This window comes from Centroberyx affinis, unplaced genomic scaffold (assembly GCF_046629955.1).
Source record: "Centroberyx affinis isolate AG114_WGS23_722 - 3 ecotype Tasmania unplaced genomic scaffold, CSIRO-AGI_Caff_v1 ptg003460l_1, whole genome shotgun sequence".
Lineage (NCBI taxonomy): Eukaryota > Metazoa > Chordata > Actinopteri > Beryciformes > Berycidae > Centroberyx > Centroberyx affinis.
Genome location: NW_027281424.1, coordinates 21,930 through 44,000, shown reverse-complemented (window position 1 = coordinate 44,000; position 22,071 = coordinate 21,930). Strand labels below are relative to the sequence as shown.

The following is a 22,071-nucleotide window of genomic DNA, read 5'->3' as shown; positions in this document are numbered from 1 at the left end:
TAATTGTCTTAGTAGCTGTTATTTCCTTCCTGGGATTGTTTCAAGTCTTAGATGCAAACTATTCTTAATTCTGCAATCTTTATTCTTAACTCTTTACTTCCTTGTTGAAAAAAGTGCAGTGCTTTGGTTGTGTAAAAGACTCCTCCACTCCATCATCAACATATAGGGAGATGTCTGTTTTCCTCAGTGGTGCTCCGGGTGCAAATGCGGGGGTGGGACGTCTGTTCGCATAGCAGTTCCGTCTTCAGTTTTGCAAATGCTCTTATCTTGCTCCTGAACAATATGACTCAGGTACTGACTGAGGACTTCGCCATCAAGTCTACACAGCCCACCCAGACTACAATAATTCATACTGAGAGAAAAAGAGCAAATCTCTCACAAAGATAATACAATTTTTTTCTACTTTTTGGTTGTTTTCTTTTTATCAAACCTCCTTTTTACTTTATCTATAGGCCATTTCCAGTCACATGGATTTGATATTTCGTTTTGGGGCAAGGTTACGCAAACTCCTGTACATCTTGAATAAACTCGGAAAGTACCACTTAGTTGAACAGTGGTCAATTCATATAAAAGACATATAAACCACAGTTTACAGCAATCATTGTCAGTGCAAACTGTATCATCCCTGCTGCATGCTTTGATTCGAATGCTATCTGACTGGCAGTTATCCAAGTTATTTCCTGAGCTCTCTTCTTGCAGAAAAGGAACCCAACTAAATTCCCAATGACAGATTATTGATTCATATTGGTGAAGATCTATCAGCTGGATGTGTGATGATATTTCAAGCTGAGTGCGGTTCTATGAGCAGCAGAAATAAATGTGACTTGGAAATACATATCTAATAACATGCTACACGGTGAACAAAAATCCAGGTGGGCAAGAGCACAAAAAAAACTCAATAGCAAATATTTTTCTTACATAACCAAGTTCTTCAACAAGGGAAGATGGTTAGTGGGCAATGGCAGAGATAATACACTGTTCACACATTTTGCATATGTTGTAAAGTGAGTGTATGGTGAGCCAAGCATATGCATATGCCATTAAGGGTTGACACTTTTATCCAAAGTGCCATAAAACACTGAAAGGTGCATGGTTGTCCCTAGTGGGTTCCTCAACTCTTCCTCCCTTCTTTAATTGAGTTTCTTTTTTGACTGAGCTTCACTGCTCCCCTCCCTTCCCTTCTCGTCTCCACTCATCACCTCTCGGGTCATTACGCGCCCATGTCCTGTGGTCACCTATTGAGTGGCAGCCATTTGATGAGAATGCAGTGGGACAATTTTGCTGATGTCACACACAGGCCCCCGTTACTGCACTGTTGACATAAAGAGGTCGCTGTAGAGTGCAACAACTTCCCAAAGTTCAATGTCAGGACAAGAAAGGCTAAAAGAAACATTTGAGAAAGACATCTAGGTGAAGCTGATAAACCTGAAACATCTATTTTTATTAGCAATATGTGTCTTTTGTTGAGCAAAACTCAAGGACAGAAAATTCTGTACCCAGTGTCTGCGTGTGTGTGTGTGTGTGTGTGTGTGAGGGGGTGTGTGTGCGTGCGCATGCGTGCCTGTGTGAAAGATGGGAGTCAGTATGTCCCAACAAGGCATTGTGAGAACAAAAGTGTAAGAATGGAGCATGTGACTCATCACTGTGTCTGAATGTGGAGGAGTGAAGCCATGTGTGGGCAGAGGAGTTTGCTGCCCAGCTGACTAAAGAGCAATCTCACTTACACAAACTCTTACATACACACACACACACACACACACACACACACATATGCCCACATGCACACGCACTCCCATACACAGATACACGGATACAGACAGAGACAGAAGACACACATACACACGCGCGCGCCCGCACACACACCAGTAGGCCTCCTCATTGCTGTTAAACCTAGTAATGAACTAATCCGATCATAAAATTACCTATCAGCTTTGGGTAGTGAACTCCCACAATACAAAACCACCAATGTCTACTAATTACATTTTCCTTGCCTTAATTTACCAGGTGGTTTTAGTGAGCATTATCAGTGCAATGGAAAACATGAACTCCATTGGCCATCGTGCATGTTACAGCTCAAAGAGAAAAAATAGTATCTTCATGAGATTATCATGATTATCATGCTAGCAGCATCCAATTTGAATGGAGGGTCTTATGCCAGCATTCACTTCGTTAAAAATAAAATTCTCATTGACATTTCATACACATGAAATTGGAGCATGGTTTCCTTGTATGAAATTTGAAATTTCTATACAACTTAAAAAATAATTACAGTGGGAATAGCAAGGTGTGCTGGCTTTTCACAGATTCACTAAATATGAATAGACAGGCAAACTAAACCATTTATTTTCTAATAAAGAAAATCTGTAAAGCTTTGGATGAGTGGCAGCTGCCTTTTGCCTGTAATAAGTCTTGAAAGTATTGAATCTGTTAAGTCTTGCAGGATTTGTTCTTCAGCTGCACCTCGGACACCTTGCATGCCATCACACAACCAACACTTCATTTACATGGTTCATCTATTCCTGGAAGAGGTAGCAAAACAGAAAAATGTGCTCGATCAGGTCTTAAGGTGCTGTGTTTTGAAATCAGAAATCACAGTCACACAAAACCTCCAAGTATAGCTATTTTTCCATCCGTGACTTTCCAAAAAAACTCTCTACGCCATTCCAACCCTCAAAGACCACATAAATTCCTGGCCATGGAACAAAAAACATAAACCCTATTTTATCCAAGCCAGAAGTCTCTTTCACAGGACTTATTCCCAGATCTCTTTTTGATGTTAGGTCTATTTTGGGACAGACTGGTTGGAGCTCTGAGCCTTTTTGTCAGAGTCATAGGGGGTTTCCTGCACCTTCTCCCTGTTCTACAAATGACTTTGCATACAGGATCAGTGTGTGTGTCTGTGTGTGTGTGTGTGTGTGTGTGTGTATGTGCTGTAGCCCTGCTCTATTTGCCATGTACCTATTCAAGTGGATTGGAGTCATCTCTCTATTGCCTGCCTGGGTGAATCATACAAAAAAAGAATGCGCCCCTGGTTCTTTACATGATGATGAGCAACCCACGGCTCACTAGAATAACACATTCAAGAAAAACTAGGTCACAATTTAAGGGTTCTAGGCAGGGCAAACAATTCACCCCCTTGTCATTGCCTCAATAAAATAATCTCCTGGCATTTGGGATCGTCTGTAGCTTAACGTACATGTGTGTGTGTATGTGTGTGGGTGTGCGTGTGGGTGTGTGTGTGTGTGTGTGTGTGTGTGTGTCTGTACGTGTGTGTGCCCCAACTCCCTGCCGCCACCCCCCACGCCTTTCACTGCATGTTTGTATGTTGGAACAAAGGGGTGAGTGCACAGTTAAGGCAACCTTTGTTCGTGACTGTGCAACCATGCAGGCATCCAATCAAGTGGCCAGTGCTCAAACTTCCCACACTGCATCACACACCTCCCATACTTCCCACAGCGCATCAAAGTCAACGGGATCTCTTTAACACAAACACTGTACTGTATGTGTGTGTAACGTTGGCATATGACTGTCTTGAGGATATAAACATGCCTGCCTGATCCAGCTCTCAATCGCTATAGTCTCTCATTTTGTAAATTCTCATCTGGTCACAATAGGAATTGTTACAGAGAGTAAACAACATAGCTTCTGCCCCAAATAGCCCTCTGCTTTCCAATAATGGTCCACCGCAACAGCGACAGTCGGTCCAAACATGGCCCCAAGCTTGTGAAGGCAAACAACACAGGATAGGATAACAGGATGAGTAATGTTTGTATTGCACTGTATTCCTGTTAACTCTATCAACCAGCTGCTCCTCCTCTCTGCCTGATGAGAACCACATGTGGAGTAAAAGGGCCTAGCTTCACCTGAGACGCCCAGACCGTGGGCTCCTGCCTCTACCCTCAGACTCGGCACAGACGATCCAGGAAGGCCCAGAGAGTTGTGGAGGAGGCCTGTCCTGTCAGCCAGGAGCGGTGTGTTTTCTTATCTACCTCCAACTCAGCAACGGTTGAACATTCCAGCTCTGGAATGTCTGGAATCCTGATTTGGAATTCTGATCCTCTCTCTGATTTTCAAAGACTCCTTTACTACTACTTTGACACCATCCTTCACTTTAATACATGACGGGACAACTAATGTTAAATCAAACCCTTTAAAGGAATAGTTCACCCAAAAATGAAAATTCTGTCATCATCTACTCTCTCTCATGCCAGTTGAAACACAGGTGAAGTTTCTCCATATAACACACAGGGAGGTTGCCAGCACAACTCCATAGCAGCCTTCTCCAAAACAACTGAAGTCAGTGGGGACCAGTTCTTCAGAGTTCCAAAAATACCTATATTTACACTATACTTTAGTGACAAATCTTAACTACAGCTGATTGATTTGCAACAAATAATGGTGTATAGGTCTTTCTATTCACAGTGTGACTGTTTGGATGTTTTTGTTTTGGAACTCTAAAGCAGTGGTTCTGAAACTTTTTCATATCAAGGACCCCTAATTTAGTTCCCATTAGGACCACGGACCCCCATTTGATGAGATTTTGTCTCTCGGACCCAAATCTGAGAATATTTTTATTGTTAGATAAGATTTTGTCCAGAATTCCACGACTATCTGTACTGTAGGTAGAGAGATAACAGTGAAACTATGATCAAAATAGTCATTCTAAAATGACAAAGAAATGTTGTGAAATGTGTAAAACGTTTAACAATTCATCAATTTGCTGGGGACCCCCTGGAATGCCCTCAAGGACCCCTGGTGGTCCCCAGACCCCACATTGAGAACCACTGCTCTAAAGAACAGGTCCCCATTGACTTCAGTTGTTTTGAAGGCTGCTACGAAGTTGTGCTGGCAACCTCCCTGTGTGTTATATGGACTAACAAATTTCATCTGTGTTTCATTTGGCATGAGGGGGAGTAGATGATGACAGAATTTTCATTTTTGGGTGAACTATTCCTTTAAATTGCTGATGATAGATTAAAACACCACAGAGTATCAACCTATGTTCTATGTGCAGTTAATAATAATGTAATAGTTTGATACCCGTGCTTGCCCCCCTCTGCAGGGATCAGGCCCCCTGTGGATTATTTCCCAGGCAGTCTTCAGAGTCTCTAGTGACTTAATGTACAATAAGAATGTTGTCCCCAATGAATTATGCAGTCCCCCTTAGGCAAATCAGTGACAACATTGGGGCATTGGACAAGGTATTTTTTTTTATGATTGATCCCCAAAGGGAAATTTGTCTTTTCCCCTTGCCCCCTCCAGAGAGAAGGAAGTGCACCGAGTCAAGTACAGAACAGCGCCCCTGGAGCTAGAAGGGAATTAGTGGACACTTAAGGGACACTTTAGCAGGGATTGTGCTTGAACCCGTGCCTTCCAGCTGAAGGACAGGCTCCCTACTCACTACATCACTCTGCTGCATCACTGAAATTATGGATATTAATGGTTATGAGCATTAAAATCCTGAACAGATACAAAAAGATACTTCATGTAAACTGTACTCCCTTGTGGTGGAAAATATTGTGTTTGCTGGAGTGGACAGGTCAGTATTTGAAAACAACTTCTGACACTGTAGTGGGATAATGGAGGAGTGAGCAGGGAGACCCTCCTCCAACTTGAAGGCCTGGTTTCAAGTCCCTGTGATAACAAGCATCCTGTTTTTATGCAACGTACATTAGCCTAACACTTTACTGCATGCTATGAATTTATATCATCAATACCAAGATGTATTCTCTGCTTTAATATCATATTAAGATGTATTCTCTGTTAAAATGGTGGTGAAGTTACCTCACAGATAAAAAGGTGTGAGTTCAGGTGGGTTAACCCTTCAGTACATCACTGGTAAGGCCTGCCTTATTCTCTTAGCCTCTGCCTGAGCCATGGTAGCCCTTCCCCCCTCAACACAGAGGCAGTAGTGGGTCAGCAGTAGCAACAGCAGACCCAAGGGCAAGCGTCATTATAGCATGGCCGCGGTAATTAGAAAGACCACTCAACCATTGGCTAAATGGGACTAATTTGCTTTAAAAAGAACTGAGGTTAAGGTTCACAGCAAGCTCCTTTCCCAAAGACCCAAACTTGTCATAAAGGTATAGCTGGCTGCACATAACAGTGATTCTTTAGATGACTTGCAGTCGTAAAAAGCTATTCCACAAGCTATTCCACGCTCGTGCTTCTGCAAGAGTGATTCTGAACTGGTAATACCTATTTAGTCAGCAGCGAGTCGCTTCCTGGCAGTGGCGAGTCAGTTCAACAATTTCGGTTTCTTCCAAATAATGACGTGGATCATGTTTACACCTGCTGATGCAATATATGGCTCATAAAAGAGAGATTTTCTGAAAGGGAGGGCCTCTTTTTCCACAGTGTGAGAAGTTTGAGCTCAGACCAAGCTCTCTCAGTGGGCTATAGAAAAACTGTGTTGACTGTGTCTTTATTGGGATTTCATTACAATCTGAGTATGTTACAGAGGGGGGTATACAGCAAACCTTTTGTGGGATCAACTGAAAGGCCTCTTTCATAAGGCTTAATTGGGAAACATTTAGGCTCAGTTAACTTCCCACACAAATTAATATAACCTGACCCTGTCTACATCCTGTGTCTGACTGCAGGCAATACACAGACAAATCAGTCTGATTTTGTCAGAGTATATACACACTTTTACAGATAATAAAAAGAAACAAAAGATTAATGTGGTATGAATATTGAAGCATAGTTTGCCAAAAAAAAAAAAAAGCTGTAAAACAAATACATTATTTAGCTAAACTACCGCTTACCTCAAAATTAAAAAATATATAAGGGAAAAGTTATTTAGAAAGTCCACAATGGTTCTCTATTCACTTTGAGACCAACTCTGATGTTACAAACCCAGGCTAGAGCAGTGTCTTGAAATACACCCTCCTCCACACCCAAACAGGCAGTTTTACAGCATTTCTCTTACCAAGAAGGGCTTGAAACAGCTGGCTGCCGAAGATGGCAGACACTTTGCCCACACTGGTCTTCAGCGCCTGCTCCTCTGGACTGGTCAGGTTGGCATGGTACTGTCTCAGCAGCCCCACTGCCCGCTCGGTGTCTGCCTCATAAAAACAAGCACATGTCTCAGAATAACATCACCCAGAGAGTCTATTCATGGTGACAGGACAAGTCAATGGTGTCCTGAAGGGAGGATGTAGCTGTTTATGGGCTGGGATTAAATTTAGTTTATCATATTTAAAAAAAAAAAAAAAAAATCTAATCTAGGGGATAAAATATAAATAATAAAACCCTGACTAAAAAGAACTACAGTACTCCTAAAATACATTTTTTAGAACAATACTATAACACATCAAAACTATAGGGATATTATAGGGATACCAAAGGAATTAATAAAATGCCATAATACTATTAGGTGGGTCAGTACAATCTCACTTTTGAGTAGCTACCACAGGCAAATTGTAAGTGCCTATAGGAGTATTACAGGAAACATGATAGAGATTTTAGGTATGGGACTTCATCAGACATCATATATTTAGCCTACAGCCTGATACAGCAATGGGACTGGCTGGTAACTTATATGGCAAAAAAAAAAGGTGTTTTTCTGTCGCAGTACCAGTGTACAGCTCGTTGTTGAACCCAGTGGGTGGTGAGGATATAATTAACACAGATGATGATGCACATCATTGCATTGAGGTAAATCTATTAGCCTACTTGACAGCTATCTGAACCTGAACATGTTTGTGCGAGAAAAGCCCAACAGTGAATGCCTGTCCTACTGCAGCGGGGATTTCACTACATTGCCCAATTTCATTCCCTATGGAGAAAAATACTTCCTGTTTTCTCGAGGGGATTCTACGTTTCAGCCTAGTGCACCAGTACACCAATGTAACAAGTATCAAGCAACAATGACTAAACTAGTATTAACTGGCAACAAAACAGGCTGAATCCAGGTGGGTATGAAGTTCAACTTTGACCGAGAGTGACTGCGAAACTTTTTGACAGATGAACACGTGAGGAAGATGAAGATGTACACTACTTACCATATTTATGCACCATGGTGTAGCCAACGAAAAGTAAACTACCATGTAAATGACAGGTGTGGCGACTTGCAGTTTGAGCAAGAGAAAAGTCTGATTACAGCATGTGGATAGTTATAAAAACAGAACTGTCGCTCCCCTCTCCAAAAACAAGTGAGATCTTGAGTTTTATCCTGACGTCAGACACTCCCAGTCTGCCTGAACAGTTACTTCTAGCGGTCAGCGGCGAGATCCACATCCACAGAGGCGCGAGCAGAGGACGTTACTTAGTATTTCATGTTAACTTTCCTGAAGTTTGGGCAACAACAAAAAAAAAAGTCCCAAGAGCGTGTCATGCGCCTCCTCCCTTCGCACTTGCCTCGCCTTGATGGGAAACGGGCTCAGCCTTGGGAATAACACTAATATTACCATTTTAAACTCAGAAATACCCACAGACCATTTTCTCAGTTTTCCTTTTGGATCACATTATCATTTGTGAACAATAACGTCTCAGTCGGTTATGTTGTCATTCTGGTTAAACTTGACATTTTCCTCTGTAGATCAGCCTGATAGTTGCCTGTTTTCATAAAAATATTGCAATGTGTGCCATCTAGTGGTGCGACGAGGCGGTGCAAGGAGCAAACAAATCACAGTTCACCATTTAATGTGCTGCAAAATGGACATGCTTACAATCTCTCTCTCTCTCTCTCTCTCTCTCTCTCTCTCTCTTTCTCTCTCTCTCACACACACACACACACACACACACACACACACACACACACACACACAAATCAATATGATGATACATTACTTGTCTTACATGGGGAAGACGTTACAGTGTAGAAAATACTTTTATCATGTTGAGCTCTTGTTAGACAGGTTTGTCAGCAGTGTTTGTACAATGAAAGGGAAAACCTTTGAAATGAGCAAAAACTAACATTATGGGATAAAGTGCCGAGAGAAAAATCCAGTTTTGATCTACATGTTGCTCTTATACAAGTGTAGCATTTTCAGTAGTAACAGGGACATAATAAAACATAACAGATCTGTTAAAAATAAACTTAAAACAGTAAAGCAGCTTGATGTAGCCTTATATTAAAATAAACAATTCTCTGAAATCGCCATCCAGTGGCATCATGCCGATATTTGATTCACATCTTGTAGTCTCTTGTAAAAAGAACACTGTAATTTACATGGCTTCAAAATACAGTGGGGTATGGTAATTCAAATCAACTGCCTTTCTTCCTGATCCAGGGCTGAACCATTCTGGTCGTAAAGACAGGGATGCTTGTCGGTTTTGGGGCATAACCATCCACCGCTGGATCTGGGCCGAACTACTCAGAGGGCAAGAAGGGGGACAGCTCTCTCTGGTTCCAGGCTGGGAGTTGCTTCTCTTTCCCTGTTTAGAGTCACACACACAAGTTATGAATACAAATGAAGGGTTCCATTCTAAAAGTCTATGCATCCATTTTAGTAAAAAAAAAAAAATATATATATATATATATATATTAATGTCACTTGGTGTTCATTTGTTTAACGATGCACAGGTGATCACATCCTCTAAATTGTTACGATTTATAAGCAAAGGGCTCAGGCTCATAGCTAATGACATGAATAACATTCAATAGTTAGATTTTTTTATGCCAGCAATCATTTTGTCATAGTAGGAGTCACATTATTCAAAGAGTGGATGTCAGGATCTGCTACCAGGCCCCAAATGTTTTGCTTGATATGAGGAGTAATGGCAATTGTGATTGATTTTATAAAAAAATGTCGATATTTATTGATTCATCTTATATTTGATCCAAATTCACAAGAGTGAGTTCTTCTCAAAGTGGTAGAGGTTAGTATCATTTGGCTACAAACTAGTTTTTTTTTTCTTTTCCATCATTAAAATCACATATGATGAAATTAGATTGTTGAAACATTTAGAGTTAATGCAGAATTCATTCAGCCTGAAACAGACTTAAATAGCATTGAATGTGTTTACATGCACACCAGTATCCTGTTATCATATTTTTGAGATATTTTGGTTTTCTGTTTTTGAGTTGGCTCATACATAAACCTCAAATCCCATTTAAGATAAGAGCGAAAAGGAAGAAAAAACCCAAGGCACTCTCCACTGTAGGCTATAAAGTTAAAAAGCCTTTATTATTCTTGGCTATTTCATGTTAAAATGTTAGAAAACGCACCAACGCATTGCGGCCCCACCCGGCCTCACAGGTGTGACCAAGTCAACTCTAGTCTCAAGTCTAAATGTAGATTACCAAGTCAAGTCCAAGTCAAGTCCATGACATTAATGTCAAGTCTCAAGTCTAAATGTAGAACAGCAAGTCAAGTCAGAACAAATCAAGAGCCCAGTATCAATTTCATATCTTAAAGAAAACTAAATATCTAGGACTTTTCAATGCAATATGATTTTAATAGGATAAAAACTTGGTAAAAGCATCATGAGTTTTTATATTCATAAATGCTTTTTATATTAATGATTTTTATAATCAGTTTCAACTTCAATAAATGCAGTAATTCCATACAAATTCAGAAAACAGAATTTAAATGCAGTTGTCTGGTGGAACAAATCTCATAACCGTCAATCTAAGTCATTTACACAAATTGTCAAAAGTTTAGAAACCTTTTCAAGTCATCAAAGTTAAGTACCAAGTCACCAGAACCCAAGTCAAGTCTAAAGTATTCTCTTCATGTATCAAGTCAAGTCTCAAGCAAATAAAATTGTGAGTCGAGTCCAAGTCATGTGACTCGAGTCACCACCTCCACCCGTCCCACTTCAGGGTGCAGAGAACAAAGAAACAATGGTGCGTTGGTGAAATAGCCAAGAATAATAAAAGCTTTTTAACTTTATACAGCAGAGAGAGACTTGGATTTTTTCTTCTTTTTTCCTCTACAGACTCCCCATATTTCCAATGAGCATCACCAGGGAGCACGTTTGAAGCCCATGCAGCGTTCCTCTTCTGATCAACACCCATTTAAGATAACTTGGATCAGCTTTCATCACGAGAAACCCATGATGGCTTGGATATATACCGTTATTGGCAGGGACACTAAGGTGTGGATACATCTTATCCTTTTTAGTGTTGGGTTTTGTCAATTAGCAGCCTATATTCTATTTATTCATGTATAGACATATTTGTAAATGGGATATGAAGATGCATATATCCCCACTTTAACCATGATATGAGCTGTTATCTGGAATATTGTGTGCAACACCCCAATTGATAAATTGTTAACTATTGTTACTACTACTATGATTACAGTGAATATTTCCACTTTTTTTTCCCCAAACCTACCTTTAGTATGACTGAAACAGCATATTTTCCTTGGAAAAACAGTGAAGTGGAAAAGTCATTCTCTATTCATACATCAAGTCATATCATACAACAGCCACTACTGTGCATAACAAACCACTGCTCACCTCTGTAAGATGAAGAGTGTGCACATTATCAGCAAAGACACAAGGTCCACTGTGATCCATATCATTCTGTATTTAGCAGGTCCCTGAAACACACAGACACACTCACACAATCAGAGCGTGTCACATGTCCAGGCAAATATGATGACAAACTTGTCTGTTCCAGTACTAGTATTGTACTAGTGTTGCTGTTGGGTGAAAAAAATTTATCTCAAAAATGTAAACTTTCAGGAACTAAGAAATATGGCCTTTTTTTTTTTTAGCTCGACCACCATGTATTTTTGAGTTTATCCGATGAAGTTTTGAAAGTGTTTCATAAGGGGTCCCAGGGGTCATAGACTTTTTTTCAGCCCATAGAGATCCATGTAATCCTTCAAGTAAAGTTAAAACATGAAGTTCACCAAAATTGAAGTTGAGGTTTTCCCATGTCAACAGTGAAACGTTTTAACTCATCTGGTACACCTTTGAAATGGACGAAAGGTGGAAAAAAGCATGACTTTCTTAGAAAACAGCAGCCTGCCTCGGCTCCTACCGTACATGCAGCTATGAACGTTGCTCACCAGAGTCCAGTCAGGCTGGTTCATGTCTTGTAGGAGGTGGCAGGCGTTGGTGGTAACAGAGCCGGCCCCCGAACACCACAGCAGAGAGAACAGCCAACGCTCATTAACCACCCACAGGTTCACCGACACGTTCTTGCTCCGAAGCTCCCTGTCGGGTACAAAATGCATAGATTTGTCTGCATGCATGCACAGATACACACACACACATGCATGCATGCACACACGCACATGCACTGCCATCATAAGCATCACTACCCCAACCCCAACACACACCATTTACACCGCACACCATTTCAATGTAAACACAAGCCATGTCGTCGAAGCTGTAATTAAAGATTACCTCAAAGTGTGGTGTTAATTGTGCTGAACAGTAATTGGAGATCGCTAATACACGATCTAGGAAACATGACCCGTCTCATAAAGCAAAGACAGCGCTCATTAATCATACCTTCTCTAACTTTCACAATCTTCTAACATATCTGTTTACTTGGCACTTTACCATCATCGTAAAAATATTTCTAGACCCTGTTCCAACAAATATTTTCTTCAGGAGGCTTTTTTTTTTTTTTACGGTGGGTGTGCTCAACCATTAAACAACACTCCTGGGTGAGAACATTATTTGAATCTCGCTCCCCCAAGGCTGTTCATGTGTCTCTATATTCAGCACCAGCACTGTGTCTCAGCATGCTACAGACACACTTTTAATTAACACACCACTGTGCATGCCCCCTGGCACAGCTACGGTAGATAATATGGGTTATTTTGTTTCAGATTTTTTCTTTTTTTTTACCTGATTTCTGTTGTACTCAAGGTGCTATATTTCACATTCAAGTGGTTTCCTCCCTCTTCATCCATATCAAATATGTTGTTGTAGACCTGTATGAAGCCTGGAGCAGCTTCCATTACATATTCTCTTTCTGCTGGAGGAAGCCAGAGGACCTATGAAAAGGAAACACAACATCTTTAAAAAAAACAATATGCTTTATTATAAAATCCAATTCCAGTGAAGGGGTTTTAACATTACACTCACCAGGCCGGGGGCGATGCCAGATCTCAGGATGGCGCTGACTGTGTCCGCAGTATCGTTGCCCCCGTTGTCATTTTTTAGGTCAAAAATGACTGAGATGTTGTGCTTCTTGGCAAGGTCGAGGAGCTGAAGTAAGGAGGGTATAGTCTGAGTCTTGGCTGCCTCCCTCTCCTGTGCTGAGAGCTGGGATGCTGAGCGGAAAGGATCTGTCTGGAAATCAAAGACCTTAGGATCATTGTGTCATCAAAAACACAAGAGTAAAGCACCAAAAAAGTCAGATATTACCTCTACCTACAGCATGCTGTGTGGTAGTACATAAATCTTTATAAACATCAGTGTTAACAGATAAATTAAGCATTTATAAATACAGAGCCCTCACCTTTAGGAACCAGTCGCCTGCGTTCAGGCTCTGTAACTCCTCCCAGGAGAGGTTGGTGCTGTGGCTGAAGTCTTGCCCTTGGAACTTCTCTTTAACATCTGTTGTTCTCATCAGGAACCCAGAGTCGTGGTCATGCATCAGGAAGGGAACCCTGTCTTTGCTGGGTCAGACCAAAGAACAAAAATTAGCGTCTATGAAGCCAAAACAATCCTAACTTAAAGGGGCATTAAGTAATCTATGATGAAACTGGACGATACAATAACACTCCAGTTCACTCTGCGGCTTCAATGAGATTGAAAATGAAATTCACTTTATGCTTTATTGCCCTTTATATAATGATTTGAGAATTAAGTTGTGCGATAAGTTGTGATTTATATCTGATGGAGGATGGTCAAAGACTTGAATATCTGTTTAGAAACCATGACTTTGACACTGCCCAATAATAAGGCATGGGAAAGAAGGAAGGAATCCTTATTTATTTTGAATTCTGAATGAAATATTGGATACTGCGATATTGAAATTCATTGTTTGTAATGTAATTTGAAGGTGAATTACGGATGGACAACATGCATTCTATGTTTTCAGTATTGTACCATTTGTTTGATCACTTTGACTTTGTTTCACAGTGTCTTGTAAGCAGTGTTGGGAATAACAAAGTTACGCGTTACTGTAATTCCATTACTTTTGGCGGTAACTAGTAATGTAACTAATTACTTTTTCAAATTAAATAACGCAATTACAATTACTGAAATTTAAATGGGCTCGTTACTCGTTACTTTACGTGAAAATAGCGGACAACTTCAGAGGATTATCCGGTTTATGATCATCCGACCTTATGGTGGCGCAAGGGAATCAAAAGACTACCGGTCCGGTAACTTAGCCCACACAATGGCCGACAGTTCAGGCGCGAGCTCACTGTCTTGGAAATACGGACATTATTTTCCCTCCTCGAGATAAAGGACAAAAATATAGTGGTGAGCTGTAACGTTAGTCTAAGTGCAGGTGTGAAAACTTTATCCACATCAAAGACTAGCAATTCTAATCTTCTGAAGCACCTAGCAAAACAACAGACAAATGTCTGAGAAACAGTTGTTATTTAATTTTACACTGCCAAAAGAGCGTAGGCTACTAATGCTTGATTTGAAGGCCTGTCGAGAATACAATAAGTCAAAACATATCTATTGTGTTTTATTGTTCTACTACTTACTTTTCATCACAGTGATAATGGGTACAATGATAGATCAAATTTGAGAGTTGTCTTGTCCCACACTGTGCCACAGCAAAATTAAAATAATATAGCTATGTGTGCATTAATAAGAGAATTGAAGCAGACATTTAAAAGTAACGCAAAAGTTACTTTCCCTAGTAACTAATTACTTTTATTATGCAGTAATTGGTAAAGTAATTCAATTACTTTTTGAGAGAAGTTACTAGTAACTGTAACTAATTACAAATTGACCTTTGACCTTTATCGACATCTATTGGCAACCAGCAGGAATTGGAACAACATCGATAGAACTTATCTCGGCACCAGGCGAAGTAACCGTTATTGTAACCGGTATTGATCAACAACCCTATCACACCCCCACAGATATATTATAGTTATTCTGTGCGTTGGGGCAGTAAAAATCGTACCCACTGCCCCTTTAAAAAACAAACTTTCTAAAACATTTTGTTGCTGTTTGGTTTCAGCTGCTAAGAGACACCCCTCCATGTGAACCTGTCGTGACCCGGCGTACCTGAGCTGCACGTCGGTCTCAAAGGCCATCACGTTGCACGCCACGCTCCTCCTGAACGACATCATGGTGTTCTCTGGAGCCAGCTGAACACAGCGAGGACAGATGGGTGAGACACACTCATGTGCTGAAACTCACAAACTACCCTAAAGCCGTGCAAACACACACAGCCCCGTGCACGGTGTTAAATTGAGCTTATTGGTGACCCAGGAGCTAAGCAAAAACTATCAAGGACAGAGCGGCGTGACATATGGGACCCTCACATGACTGGACACTTATTCACACCTGAGCCAGGGATGAAGCATTTGCTGTTTCATTACATCAGTGTGGGTAATATACATGTATTTTCTCTGAATGATGACGGAGGTTTATGATATTAAAATACTTCTCTCTGACTACATAAAACACAACACACAGTTATAACTGCCATACTCCAGCCTTGACAGCTCTTTCCTAAACTGTACCAATGATAACACAGATTCTAATATGAGAGGGACCATTCTTATCTGCAGGGCTTTGTGGAGGAAAAAAGACACTCACCATCGGTGCGCCTCGGTGGCCAATGAGATTAGGTTTGGGAGGTAATTCACTCAGTTCAATCAGACAAGGGGAGTGGATGAGGAGGGGGCAGAGGAAGATGGCTGCTGACACCACAACAAATGCCACTGCGATCAGGATCTTGGAGCCTGAGGGGAGCACATGTCAAATAATGAGATGATCCTATTTTCATATTTACTATGCTCTGAGTCTGAACAGAGGACTTGCACAGTAGTTCCTTCAGAAGTGCCGCCAGATGTAAATTATGTGTGTATTATAAGTACTGTGAGAGTAACCTAAATATCATTAGTGCCATCCAGTTAAAGCCTTGCATCTCCAATTTTGCCTTTTCTTTACCGGAATTGACGTGTACATATTACTGTACATAGTTTAGTACATATGCTACTTGCACATTACTTTGTAAACTAATAGTCATCTGTTAATATATTAATACTGTATGTGAATAGTCAACAATGCACTACCTGGATATATTCTGTGCATTGTGATCATTACACAGGACTCTGAATTATTGGTGACATCTATAAATTTGTGAATCTGTCAACTCTATAAATCTGTAAATCAAAAGCCATAGTTTTTTTTAACCATTGTGGAAGAACATTTTGTTAGCATAATTGAGATTCTGTCTTTATGAGTCTGTCTTTCAATTCAGGAATCAAGATATTTCATCTTACCTTACCAAAACACTGACTATCCATTGTCAAAAGTGAAAAATGCACAGGCACATGGGAAAATGAATCCCATTTTCACTATTCCTGTAGTTGATACAATGTTTTTGCAGGTCACTGATGATATTTATGTAATGGAAATGTTTTGATCTCTGTGCCTTGTCATGATTTTGTGATGGCTAGTAAGGGTGTGCTACTAAATGATGCTTGACACCCACCCACTCTGCGCGCCCGGTGGAAGCCCTGGAACACAAGCCAGCTGAGCAGGGTCAAGGCTCCAACACCACCCACCTGCAAGAAAGGAGCTGTAGCCTGCCAAGAGGCCAACACACACATCAGACATACTGCACAACTAACAACTAACTCATCAATGTATACACACGACTGGCCTACTGTACCTGGAGTGAGAGAAGAACGGTTGGCCATTCTTTTTCCCACCGAAGACTTATTCCTGTGACCCCAAAGCTGATAAATAGGACACCAAAAAACAGGAGGATCTAGGCAAAGAAAACCCAAATATGACATGTGGTAAGCAACCCAAAATTCACCCAGAACAACCTCAATATATGATGGGAGAATAGAAAAATAATTGGTTGGGAAACGTTTAAGATACCTTGTGCAAGCAATGTAAGTCCAGTCGTTCTCTCAAGGCAATTTGGAACAGTGCAAAGAGCTGTAATGAATGATGTTGAATTATAAAACAGGTAATTGCAACCATGCCTTTTGATTTGAGCAAGACGCAGTTGAAGAGTGATATTATTTCAAGATGAGCAAAATAATTTTTGCACCTGTCCTAATATCAATGTCTACAATTCTAGATTCCACTATTCTAACATAAATTCCAGTAGGCTAAATAATAGTTAATTTGTGCAATTTATTCAGCAAAAAATAGTAATATCCATTTCCTTTCAGCAATTAACAACACCTATGACAATATGGCGTAATATCCCGCTGCCTCTCAATCATTACCACTGCGTCCGACTAAATACATAAATACATAGCATACATCAACAATGCAAATCTATCCACTTTTTTTTTTCTCACCAGCAGCAGAATGCAGTAGCTGGTCAACACCGCAGAGATGATGATCAGCACCATGAACCAGTTTACCCACAGTTTCAGTAATGTGAAGCCCTTCCTGATAATAGAACAATAGAGGGCAGTACAGGGTTAGCAGCATAAAGGTCAATGAATGCGCAAGCAAAAAAAGAAAGGATTCTGGGCTTTTGTGCTCGCGTCAATGTGTGGTGTGTGGTGTGTGTGTGTGTGTGATGATCACTCACGAGTTAACATCCTCTCGGTCATTGAAAGTAACCAGACAAATGTACATCCAGCACAGGGTAAGCAGGGACACCAGGGTGACAACTGAGAACCAACAGCATGCATGCTAAAATGAAAAGAAGTTTCATATGTAACTCTTTTAACATGTAATATTATGCATTTTCACTTATTTAGGTTACCAATAAAATAATATCCCGCATCCTGTGTATATGTGTGTGTGTGTGTGTGCTTGCTGTGTATGGCATGCCAGAGGGAACTTGATCCTTTAAGACTATGGAACAATTCCAACATTTCTTCATATTTGGTTTCGCCCTTTACACAATGCTGTGACAACTTTGGGCAAGCAGCACCTTTCACACACTTTCACCATTAACCGCATGCCACCACCATCCTCCACTCTTTCTCTTTCTGTGCCAAAATACAGACCTCAACCATCCCCCTCCAGAGACGTTGAAAACCTCCCCCTTTGTAATCCCGTTCCAGATCAGTCCACCACAAGCCTGTTAGGGCCCGTGAGTTTAGTAATTAGTCCTGAAACACGCTCTGCAATCTCCACTTCTTTGACAATGCTTTTATTTACTCAACAGGTGTGCATAACTCTTTCTCTAAAAAAACATCCACTGCATTTTGCACCACACTTGAGACAGAGGCTTCCTATTGCAAAACAATTTATATGGGGAAATATTTTACATTAACACTGAATTTAGTCCAGTGGAATGTTAATCCCTAATTATAGGGATTTTGTAAAGGTTATGCCCCAGTGCAAGAACCAGGACAATGAAAACTGAAACTCCTTAAACAGCTGTTATTCCAAGAGGGTATCAAATTCATTGCCCAAGTAGTGTGAATCACATTGAAACAGGTTATTCAATAACCATCAGACAGACGGAATTACAGTAAAGTATGGAGGAAATTGACATTGTGTAACCTCTGAGCAAAATCAGGATTCGCTAGTGAGAGTATTCAGTTCGTCACATACAGTACATGAATATATGGCTAAATACTCACTCTTCTCTTCTTTTCGCTCGGGTGCCTCCAGTAGCAGCTATACAAGCCCCTGCAGCAAACTCTGCAACAACTGTCGTCGGGCGACATCACCTCCCCTCCGCATTCAGAGCGTAGGAAGTGCAGGTCCTGTCCTGTGCAGTCTAGACACCCGATACACCCAGCCTGGAGTGGGATGGAGGGAGCCGAGAGAGACAACTCTTTCTCTGGACACTTTGTGTGAGGAGAGGCCTGGCCTGATTCACTATGCTAAACCTATGGAGTGTGGGAGGGAAAAAAAATCGAATGAGAGAGAGAGAAAAAAAAGAGAATATCTATGGGTATCAGGGCAATCCCTGCTCAATAACCCCCTCAATAGAGCCTCTATAAGGGGGGTATATCCACTGGCAGCGCTTACAATGGCCAACACCATGGGGTATTGAGAGAGGAGCACAGACTAGCCTGAGAGTGAAGTCACACCATTCGAGCCTTTGCAGCACATTATACAGACACTAACAGTGACAGGCACATCCACACACAGGGAGGGAGTGGAGGGGCTGAGGAGGGGGCTACATCCAGCGTATAAGTAAAGGAAAACTAGCTGCCATGTTGAGGCAGAGGAGGACAGTGTTTGGGTATGGGCAGAGTGAAAGTCTGACTAGGCTGTTGGATGGTTAGAAACTTCACTGTTGGCATATGGTAGCTAGGGAATAGGCTCCAGAAGGAAAACAGGTAAACAGGTTGGGGCAAATCATTTTCCAGTTGCCAGATTCTTGTCCAATGTACTTGAACAAACAAGGGAATTTTGCCACCCACCCGAGGGGCATTAATAAGTCAAAGCTTACACTGAAAAGAGGCACCTTTAAGGTTCATGTTTAAAGTGCCAGAATGAAAAAAAGAAAAAAGAAAATGCAAAACTGAAACACATGGTTATTCAGGTTGTAGCACCTACAGTTCCTTGTTTGACTTGATTTGATTTGAGTTTCTGCCAGCTAACCTCTTCCAAGGCTCATGACTGAGGATAATTCACTGTATTTTTTTAGTCAGTGCCTCCGGGGTGCAAAGTGAAGCTCAGAGTTGGGGTGCATTGTTTGAACAGATACAGAAAATAACGGTGAGGAAAAATGTGTTCAACCTGAAAGCCTACCACACTATTCAAAAGAGAATGGGAGGAGAAAATGAGATCTCAAATGTATAGGATACCACCAGGTATTGTGTTTCATGGGAAGAATTAGATCTGCAGATACCCATCTGATGATGACAACATGTTTAGACAGGTCTACCAATCTAGATGTCAGACAGACACGTAACTTAAGTTGGTTAGTTTCACTGTAAGAACCGAGCATTTACCAGGAAGTTTTAAATCTGAGGTCACTGTCCCATGACACAAAAAGAACAAATAAACACTTTTTACAGTCTAGCACCGTACCAAGTGTGTCCCTTTTATGTGTATCCTAGGAACTGCTGACATGTTAGGCCAAAGACCTCATTGTTTATTTACATCTGTAATTGCTGTACTAATTGTTCATGTCATACTCTGTGCACCACACACCCCATCATGAGACAAGCGCAGAAAATACTGTCTGATCCATCCCATGTTCTCCACTCCTAATTTCTAGACGTTACAGAGTTCTTCATTGTAAAAACCATTTTAAAAAATTCATCTGTGCCTACCTCAATTAAGATTCTGAGTAACAGTGTAGTATGAAGCTGTAGGGGTTGTGCAATATTATGTTAAATGTGGATAAGAGAGGTTGTGCAATAAGTCAATAATTTCTCAGTAATAGGCTATAGAGGTTATGTGTTCAGTGCAATAGTTGCACGGTATGATGCGATGGGATTGAGCAATGAGTTGCTTTGCATTCTTTTATTAATAGGAATATGTATAAGTATGGTTTTTTTTGTATGCATACATGATTATATGTATGATGTGAAGTATGCTGTGTATGGAACTCATGATTTGATTAAATGACGCAGCAACACCGAGTCCAAGACTAATTTCCCTACAGGGACAATAAAAGTATATCTTATCTTATTTATTATGCACGCACGCACAATCATCCTGGACTGGACATGTATCAGCCATCTACGAACAGCACAGTTTAACATGTTTAATTCTAGACAAATATAATGAAAACATATATATGAGCAGAGAATCTCCTACAACATGTGGGGAAAGTTTTGGAAAGTTCTCCATAAAGTCAAGTCAACACACCTGAGAACACACCTGGCGCCTGTAGTATCAATTAGTACAACAGATACAGAGGAGACACACCTTGCTAATCTGATTTGGTAAATCAACCAAAAGCGATTATCACTTCATGCTGCTGGCAATGTAAACTGTGATTCGACAGAGAAAAATGTGATGAGTGTACTAACAAAAACTGATGACGGAAATATTCATCCAGTCAAAGATTCCAGTATGCTTGTTGTTTGATTTGCCGATAGATAGAAATTCAGGAGTTGTTGTACATCCAACAATTAGATTTTACTCCAACACTACAAACGGTTCAGTAGCAGATAATGCTTGATAAAATAATGGATTCTGATGTGAGAGATACTGAAGTAGAACCTTTAAGCGTTATTTAGATCTGACCGAATTCACCTGACCTGACACCACATCCTTTATTCACTGTCAGCTTTGAGACAAAATGGACAGATACTATAGTGTTGTCCACTTTCATCCCTCCATTGCAACAAGGGTTAAAAACAATCAAACAAAAAAACATGATCATCTATAAAGGACTTTGTTCAAGAGTCTAGGGTGCACAATCTGTACTGATCCCATTTGTTTACAAAATCTGTCCTAAAATCAGCAAAGTAGAAGGAGCTATTTTGTCAAGTTCCACCTTAATTGATTACAAATAAAGTTAGATCTTTCTAACATTGTGTTATCTACCTATCTGTCATAAGCTCTTTGCTGCAGGAGATACAATAGATAGTTCAGTTATTTATGTGATTGATTTGATTGTGTGGATTTATGTGTATGTATGTGATATTTTATTGTTCTTGATTTAGTGTAATAGGTAAATATATGTGTGTATTACAACTTGACAGATGATTTTTACTTTGTATTGATTAAAATGTGTTTCTATTTGTGTAGGACTCAAGTCTAATCATATCTATCTATCTATCTATCTATCTAGTCAACAGTGACTTACCTTAAATCACAGTCTGTAGCCTACAGCCTCCTACACCACAGACTTGTTTGCGCTTTCAGGTTGAGGAAACCACTCTCTTATTGCCTTTATTCCCCACTCTTTGAATAGTGAAACCGTGGATGGAATGTGAATGGTCCCAATTGAATGGGCGCGAGCTAAGGGGTGTTCCCAAAGCAAGGGGGAGGGAGGAGGGAGGATCCAAACCCAAACACAGGTAAGCCACAGTTGCGGCAGACTAGCGCACCTCTGCGACTGAGACATGTGATAATGTATTTGTTTCTCAGCAGCAGTCAGTAATGGCACGGCGTCTC

General features: G+C 40.6%; 2 protein-coding genes across 5 annotated transcripts in view; both read right to left on the bottom strand.

The window, feature by feature from the left end:
- dlg3 (discs, large homolog 3 (Drosophila)) overlaps nt 1–8,147 on the bottom strand; it is a 76,767-nt gene extending 68,620 nt beyond the window's left edge. Inside the window, exons 1-2 of the mRNA XM_071539464.1 lie at nt 8,007–8,147; nt 6,932–7,063 (exon numbers count right to left, since the gene is read on the bottom strand). Of these exons, the coding sequence (XP_071395565.1) occupies nt 6,932–7,063; nt 8,007–8,022 (148 nt within the window). The 5' untranslated portion in view covers nt 8,023–8,147. The remainder of the gene's footprint in view (nt 1–6,931; nt 7,064–8,006) is intronic.
- Nucleotides 8,148–8,643: 496 nt separating this feature from the next.
- gdpd2 (glycerophosphodiester phosphodiesterase domain containing 2) lies at nt 8,644–21,855 on the bottom strand. Of its 4 annotated transcripts, none has more exons than XM_071539451.1 (17): nt 21,761–21,855; nt 18,624–18,875; nt 18,042–18,115; nt 17,618–17,721; nt 17,379–17,472; nt 16,948–17,007; nt 16,733–16,831; nt 16,553–16,646; nt 15,652–15,797; nt 15,115–15,197; nt 13,376–13,535; nt 13,000–13,206; nt 12,760–12,908; nt 11,970–12,117; nt 11,413–11,495; nt 11,288–11,316; nt 8,644–9,381 (listed from the first exon to the last, which is right to left on the bottom strand). In XM_071539451.1, exons 3-17 carry the CDS (start codon nt 18,048–18,050, stop codon nt 9,317–9,319), a joined length of 1,530 nt encoding a protein of 509 aa, XP_071395552.1. In that variant the 5' UTR covers nt 18,051–18,115; nt 18,624–18,875; nt 21,761–21,855; the 3' UTR covers nt 8,644–9,316. The 4 variants fall into 4 exon arrangements, with proteins under 4 accessions (XP_071395552.1, XP_071395553.1, XP_071395550.1 ...); XM_071539452.1 differs by having other exon boundaries at nt 17,618–17,699; XM_071539449.1 differs by lacking the exon at nt 18,042–18,115.
- Nucleotides 21,856–22,071: the final 216 nt, after the last annotated feature.